Genomic DNA, 8,698 nt, shown 5'->3' with positions numbered 1-8,698 from the left:
CACACACACACACACACACACACACACACACACACAGCTGAAACCCCCGCTGGACGTATCAAAGCTGCACTGTTGCCCCGAGGTCAGCCTTCTTCAGTCCAAACCTCTCCACAAGCAGGACATTAAACAGTGACACTGATCTCAGTACAGCTGAAGAACAAAAGTACAGTATAAAAGTAAGAGAAAAATCTCACATGGAAAGCTCACTTTAAATGACATACTCAGAAACTGATATGTGGACACAAGTTATTTTTGTCTACAAAACTAATTTCAAGCATTTAAGCAGAAACGTGTCGATCAAAACATTTTTAACATCATGAGAAGCATTTAAAGTCGAGTGTGCCCAAACTTTTGACTGATATTATAGATAGTCCGAACATACACTGCCACTCAAAAGTAATATTTTTTTTTTTTATTAATATTTTTATTCAGCAAGGATGCATTCAATTGATCAAAAGCAACAGTAAAGTGATTTATAATGTTACAAAAGATTTCAGTTTCAAATAAATGCTGTTCTTTTAAATTCACTAAATCCTGAAAACAAAAAAGTGTCATCATATCAAAATGATTTCTGAAGGATCATGTGACACTGAAGACTGGAGTAATGATGCTAAAAATTCAGAAATAAATGATATTTTAACATATGCTCACATGGAAAGCAGCTATTTTAGAATGTAATATTATTTCACAATTTTTACTGTATTAATGTCAAATAAATGCAGCCTTATGCTGCCACATAATGCATGTTAGCAGTATGCAACAAATATAACAGTCTTTACGTTTTTACCATCTTCACCATATGAAATGTTCTGTTATTTTAGTCTAGTAACTCTGATTACTCTGTTAAATGTTAATTGTGTATGTAATGCATCTCAGTGAGGGCAGTGGCCATGTGTGCGGCCGGCAGGTGTGTGTGTGTGTGTGTGTGTGTGAGCAGCGGAGGATGGGAGGACAGAACAGATGATGGCAGGAGAGAGAGAGAGAGAGCGGAGGATGGGGGCAGAGAGAAAGACAGAACTCTCTTCTCTCTCAGGGCTTTGTCTTTCCTTTCCATTTCAATCAATCCCAGCTGAGCGGGTATTCGGGGGAGGTTTGGCTTTCCTGTACTTTTCCGCTCTTCTAGCAGTCTTCCTCCTTTCCACAGAGCCTCTGCTATCTATATGCACATCTTTCACTTTTTACAGATGCTTAATCCTGTCAAATCTGGCCATACATAAATCAAATGATCTCAAAAATCAATTAAGATCTACATTTTAGTGAACCAGTGTCATCACTGAGATACTATTATAGTTTTCATTTTTGTTGAATATTTTTTATTTGGTAGTACTTTATTTTAATGCATCCTTGTTACACGTTACAAATATTTACTATGATAAAAACTATACATTTTGCTTAATTACATGCAAGTGACCTTAAACCAACTCCCAATCCTAACACAAACCCTATAGTAAGTACATATAGTAAATTAATATTAATCAGTACTTAAATGTATAATTACACTGTAACACAGACACCTTAAAATAAAGGGTAACTTTATTTTTGCATTTTCTGTTTTCATTTTAATTTTAATTTTTTTGGTTGTTTTTGTTATTTTTATTGGTTATTCTTTAATTTTTTATATATATAATAAGCAGTAATTATATATATTAATTTTATGCATTAAGTTAAACTAAAAGAAACTGAGAAATGTTGCTTTGGCAACTAGATAAAAAATGATTAGAAGGGTTTTATTTTATTATTTCTGTTAATGTTATATTTTTTTATTTTATTTGTAATGCATTATAGGTATTTTTAATGTTCATTATAATGCATTATATCTTTTCATAAATGACTGCAACAAAAGTTAAAATGCATTATAATATTTGCAGATTTCTTGTTACATCTGAAACTGGCTATTTGTCATGTGTTTTAATGCATTTTACTCTCTAAAAGTGCGTTCAATCATAGATAAGTATTATAATAACTATGGTTAAAATTGTTCATGAGGTCATGATAAGATCCATAATTAGAAGACATAATTAATGCATTATTAAAAACACTTTAGAATCCAATTCTCACTATTAACTAGTTGTTTATTATCATGCATATTATTAGGATATTGGTTGTTTATTAGTACTTATGAAGCACATATTAATGCCTTATTCTGCATGATCATATTCTACATCCTTTAATCCTACACAATACCTGAACTTAACAACTACCTTACTAACTATTAATAAGCAGTAAATTAAGAGTTTATTTACGCAAAAGTCATAGTTAATAGTGGATCCTAATCTAAAGTGTGATCAAAATACATTTATAATGCATTATAAATAAAGGTTTTAAGTAAAGTGTTACCGACGGTTTTAGTTTTAGTTAACCTGCAGCAAACGGTGACATGCCGGTTAATGGGAGTATGTTTTGTATCCCGACTGATACTCCACGGCAGGACAGTGTTATGTTAATCCTCCCGCTCCACACTTCCACAATCATCTGGGCTTTTCTCAAATGCAAAGCACGAGAGAAAAGTGTCTCCGCGTCCTCCCCCGCTGACCCGCACACTGTAGTAATCTCATAACCATTACAAGAGGCAGGAATTAGCATGCGGTAATTACACTGAGGCTCAGTCCTAATGTAACGCAAACCATTCTGCTTACACAGACCCAATGAGTCCTGCAGCTCGGAGACAGGCTTTGTGCTTCATGTTAATGCGTTTCTGACAACAGTCCATTCAGTCAGGTGGACTTAAACCTGGTTTAAGTTTGAGCCAAACGCTGAACTACTAAAGATGCATTCATTTTACACTGCCATTCAAAAAATAAATAATACCCCTGTATTACATTATAACAGCAGATCTTACATCAAGCCAATTATCTGAAAGAATGAAAACGGCATTAAGGCGTCGCGGTGGAGTGAAGTTACATCAGAGTATTGACGTGTTCATCCACATCTCTGCGTTTCAACATCTTGGCCATTGTTTGGCCTCTCAGTATGCATCCATAGTTAGCTTAACCAAATCAATAAAGGCCATCAGCAGATAAAGCACATCAAAACCTGAAATATTTGCAAACATTACACAAGACATTGATCCTCATGGAAAGGGCAGATGTTTTTCTTAGCTCACTGAATCTGGGTTTATGGCTTCACAAATGGATTTAGATGAACAGGTCTACAGCATGAGATCGTGGATTCATATGTGGCTCATCCAATTACACACGATTCTGGTTTATAATGAGGTAAAAGTGGAAGGTTTTCAGCTACGGTACGGCTCTCATTTGAGAATATGGATTGATGTAGCGATAAACCGATGAAGAGCGACGAACACTAACATCAGTGATGCCAAATAACACCTTCGTTTATCAGGATTTATGTGGAAATCAACTTCAAGTCTCCTAAAGTACAATATTACTTTACTACATACTATTTTTGTTTTGGTAACACTTCATCATAATGCATTTACTAACATTAACAGGGTTTTGTAAAGGTAAATTTAAGACATTTTCAAGACCAAATAAAAACATTTAAGGAATCATTTGAAGGGAACAAAATGTTTCTCTGAATGTAAATGTCTAGAGAGAAACACAAAGAGTTGTGTTAGCAGCACTTCAGAGTTTGATATTTGTTACTTTTTCATTAATTTTACAAAGAAAAGCAGCTTGAATCGCTCTGTTCTCAACCACTAGAATATAGAAATACATTTTACTGTATCTTCTGATCACACTGCACAAAAGTGATGCTCTTCCTCAGTATTTTTGTCTTGTTTTTCAGTGCAAATGTCTAAAGATTCTCAAATCAAGACACATTTATTGGAAATACAAAACAACATACAAAATGAAGTCTTGTTTTCTGTGAAATTGATCAAAATGAAGTAAGTTTGATTAAAATGTGGGCTCAGAAAATCAACTTCAGAACTCATTGACAGATATTTGTTCTTGTTTTAAGCATAAACTTCATTTTGTTCAGTTTTTCAAGACTTCATTTTACATTTGAATCTCAAGTAAATGTTTGTATTGATAAACAGGACAAAAATACTGAGGAAGATATTCATTTTTTTCCTCCACAATGCATGCAACATTTAATGCCATGACTTTATGACTTAACATTTTCATTTGTGCTAGTGTGAATTAAGACTTATAACCTTTTAAAGACCCGCAGAAACCCTCATAATGAGCAATACATTTGTTACAGCATTTATTCATCTTTAACATTAGTTAATTAAATACAGCAGTTCATTGTTAATGTCAGCTCAAGTCCATTAAATAATGTAAACAAATACAACGTTTGATTTTAATAGTGTATTATTAAAAGTAGAAGTTAACACGAACTAAGATTAATAAATGCTTTTTAGTTAGACTTTATTTTAAGGTGTCTGTTACAGTGTAATTATACATGTAAGTACTGAGTAATAATAATTAACTACATGTACTTACTACAGGGATTGGTTGCATGTAATTATGCATAATTTATACATGTAATGTGAAACAAGGGCACTGTAAAATAAAGTGCTTTTCATTGTTGATCTTATGTACCTTATTGCAAAGTGTTACCTTAGTTTTTCTACTTCAAAATGTGTGACCATTTGTGAAAGTCACTGTGATTTTTCTTCAGTGCATTGATGTTGATGAGGCTCATTTGTTGTCGAGTGGAAACAGGTTTTAGTTGAGACTAAATTTAGCTCAGAAGGGCTGAACCTGGACTCCCTGATGTCCTCTGCTGCTATTGATCGTCACATGGCTTCAGCGCCCCTCCCCCGAGCACACAAACACCCCTCCACCACAGAGGTGACTTCCTGCGTGAGGAGTGACGGATGGAGCTCAGGGAAAAGTGCAAGAAACAAGGGAGCAGCGGAGACGAGAGAAAGCAAAGAGGAAGAGGAGACAGAGAGATGAGTGAAGACCCTGAGACACACAGAGAAAGAGAGAGAGATATCACCTCCTTCTGTCGGGAAACAATAACAGGGAGATGGGCGGCAGGAGAATAGGATTAGGAGGAGGAGGAGGAGTCATGTACAGTGTCCTTTCAGCCCCCCTACACACACACACACACACACACACACACACACACAATAGTGTTTTCACATACCACCCTTGAACATATTCACCCTCCAGCACAATACTGTGGCATTTTCCAATCGAGTTACATTCAGATTCAATCACAAAGCCACAGCGCTCTCACAGTGCTGCACAGGTGCCTCCGCAAGCCTCTTCCTATCATAATCGCTTGTTCACAACACATCAGCAGTGATGGATCACTAGTGCCTTTTAAATGGCTGACCTGTGGCTAATGGCCGACATAATACCACAAAATAAAATAAAATAAAATAAAATAAAATAAAATAAAATAAAATAAAATAAAATAAAATAAAATAAAATAAAATAAAATAAAATAAAATAAAATAAAATAAAATAAAATAAAATAAAATAAAATAAAATAAAATAAAATAAAATAAAATAAAATAAAATAAAATAAAATAAAATAAAAATAAATAAAATAAAATAAAATAAAATATGTCTATTTCCTGTATTTATTATATATATTTGAAAACAAATACCAATATTTTTTTTTATTAAATAAAATTGGTATTTGTGTTTGATTAAATATAATAAGAAAATTAAATAGACATTTAAAAATGTAATACAATTTTTTTAATGTTTAATTTATTTATATTATATATAATTTAACACAAATACCAATTAAAAAAAAAACAAAAAAAATATAAGTATAATAATTATATATATTTTTTAAAGTGGTATTTGTGTATATATATATATATATATATATATATATATATATATATATATATATATATATATATATATATATATATATATATATATATATATATATATATATATATATATATATATATATATATACACAAACCTAAATGTATTCAGACACCTTGAACATTTCATTCATTAATTCAGATATTCACTATAAAAATGGTTTAAAATATGGTAATAATATATGACAAGATCTCAGAGTTAAACTGTGTCAGAAAAAAATGATCTTAATTATGTCAGATAACACTTAATCAAAACATGGTCAGGTCAAAGTGTCTCAATTTTTGGTCCCAAATTTGTATCAATTTTACTGGTAGTTCACTGTATGAACAATTGTTGGGTATAATATGTCAGTTTGCTATGCTTACTTACAGAAATGAACTATAGTGTCCTGAACCCACTAGTAAAAATATATAAAAAAATTTTGGTTTGACTATATATACACATATATATATATATATATATATATATATATATATATACACATATACATATATATATATATACACACATACATACATATATACATACATATATATATATATATATATATATATATATATATATATATATATATATATATATATATATATATATATATATATATATATATATATATATATACATACATATATATATATATATATATATATATATATATATATATATATATATATATATATATATATATATATATACATATATATATGTGTGTGTGTTAAATTGGTATTTGTGTTCAATTAAGTATAATACATAAATTAAATAGACATTTAAAAATTATATTATATTATATGATTCTATATTATATTATTTGTTTATTATTATTATTATTTGTTAATTATATTATTATATTTTCTATGATGCATCGCTTCATAAAACACGGCAGAATCTCAAATTATAAATGTTTGCATTCAGACTAGGAAAAATGTGTGGTTTTCTTTAAGCTGCTCCAATTATCCTGAAAGCAACTATATGAAAAAAGCAAGGTGTTTAGTAACGATTGACTTGCCTCAGGAACTATTGGAAATATCACTGAATCAAAACCTTTCCAGAAAGGCATCAACTCATCAAACGAAAGCACCTGAAACGAGCCCGTTTGCACCTTCCGTCATTACGCCAGCGCATTTTCACACCAGCTTTTGAGGAAGCTAATTGGCGGGATCAAATTCGACCTAAAACTAACACGGGGCAGACAGAAAGCTAATATCACATTCATACAGTCTGCGTTTAACATGTTCCTGTGTTAAAGAGCAGGAGGAACTGAAAGATGGAGCACCTCCACCATTTTGTGTATACCTCCTGTATTGATTTTAAAACAGTAGTTTTGTTAAGGAGTTGCGTTTGGTGTCAAGGTCCAAGGCCGCCCAACGACCGCTTTAAGACGCAATACTCTGACCTTTAATGCGGTGTAGCACATCACAGTGAGAGCTATTGCTCCAGAAAGCTCTATCCTCATTACAGAGCAAACTGAGATACAATTATGTGGGCACGCTGATAACATCTCGAGCACTGAGGGGTGAAGTTTGGGCTACAGTGATAAACCCACGCGGGGGTTGTGTGTGTGTGTGTGAGAATCGGGGGTTTGAGCCTCGCTGACCCCCGCTCTCATCGCATGAAGACAGCTGCCTGCTCAGCACAGAAAACCTTTTCCAGATGGGCCGCAGCCCGCATACCACACTATCACCATAAACCTCCTAAACACACACGCACCCTCAGCGAGAGAGAGAGAGAAAACCCGATGCTCCACTGAACTTACATATGTGCCAGAGGCTTTTATCGAAGGCGACTTGCACTGCATTGATTTGGAAAATAGGCATTTTATTTTAATCAGTTCATGCACTTTCCTGGGAATCGAACCCGTGATGGTGTTTGTTTGAGCTACCGAAAATAAAACGGCATCTTTCATTACGCAAACACACATGAAAACACACAATCCACAAATGATCTGTGATCAGATCCACCGTAGTCGCAGAGCAAAACAACAATCCACAATACGCACACGGACTCTGCTTTTACAGCATTACAAATAAATCCCCCGTTTCTGGTTAAAAACTGGATGAAAACACTATGTGAGCCTTATTTCTGTGAATGTGCAAGACGAATAACTAGATTTATGACAAACAGTGAAACGATTTTACGCTACAAACCAGTGTGTTTATGATTGTGATGATAAATTAAAATATTATGATAACAAATCAAGCAGCACAATAGACTAAAAAAAAAATACAGTGTTAAAAATAGTTAAAAATACAGTGAATAGCTGAATGAAATATTCATTCCTTTGGCTTAACAACATCTGATGAATGGGATTTGGTATTCCTCAGGCTGCTCTAAAAGAATATATCCAGTTTACTCTTCACCTTTCAGTCACATTTAGAGTATGAGACTTGCTTGTGCTACCGCTTACACACTGGATACACAATTAACCTGATCTGAAATCAGTCTTTTACAGCCTAAAACATGAGTTTGAGTTTTTCCTACCTTCCCACGAATCCATCTCATGTCTCTCCTGGTCTCCCTGTCATCCATTCATACACGTATCCTTCTCAGGAACAGCGTAGGCCTCATGACTCTCTTCTTCTTCTCTCTCTGCTCCCTCCTCTGCTCTGTTCTGACTCTCACTGATCCGCCTCTCAGCCTCAGCCCTGCTGGTCAGTTTCAGCCCGGTCACATGACCGCTGAGTTCAGGCCCCAGGGGTCACGGTGTGGCCGGAGGGCCAATGGCAATGCGGGGGTTATCTGAGTGGAACTGATAGCCCTATTTTACCCTCCTGCTGAACAATGCAAGCCCCCTCCTCCCTCCGTCAGCCTCTCTTACTCACTCTACCTTTCTCTTGTTGGCTTCTCTCAAAGTCAGCAGAAGTGCACGGACGGTCAAAGGCTGCAAACCTGAACGCAAGGACCGATTAAATTGAGCTGTTTTGTTGTCAAAGCGT

The 8,698-nt window shown here is 33.9% G+C and overlaps 1 protein-coding gene across 1 annotated transcript in view; it reads right to left on the bottom strand.

The window, feature by feature from the left end:
* The window catches only part of nr6a1a (nuclear receptor subfamily 6, group A, member 1a), a 36,547-nt gene extending 28,178 nt beyond the window's left edge, over nucleotides 1–8,369 (bottom strand). Inside the window, exon 1 of the mRNA XM_067394098.1 lies at nucleotides 8,244–8,369. Coding sequence (XP_067250199.1) covers nucleotides 8,244–8,259 — 16 coding nt within the window. The 5' untranslated portion in view covers nucleotides 8,260–8,369. The remainder of the gene's footprint in view (nucleotides 1–8,243) is intronic.
* Between the last annotated feature and the right edge of the window lie 329 nt (nucleotides 8,370–8,698).

This window comes from Chanodichthys erythropterus, chromosome 9 (genome assembly GCF_024489055.1).
Source record: "Chanodichthys erythropterus isolate Z2021 chromosome 9, ASM2448905v1, whole genome shotgun sequence".
In the NCBI taxonomy this organism is placed as follows: Eukaryota; Metazoa; Chordata; class Actinopteri; order Cypriniformes; family Xenocyprididae; genus Chanodichthys; species Chanodichthys erythropterus.
Note: the sequence above shows the minus strand (reverse complement) of the source record. Positions and strands in the feature narration are given on the sequence as shown.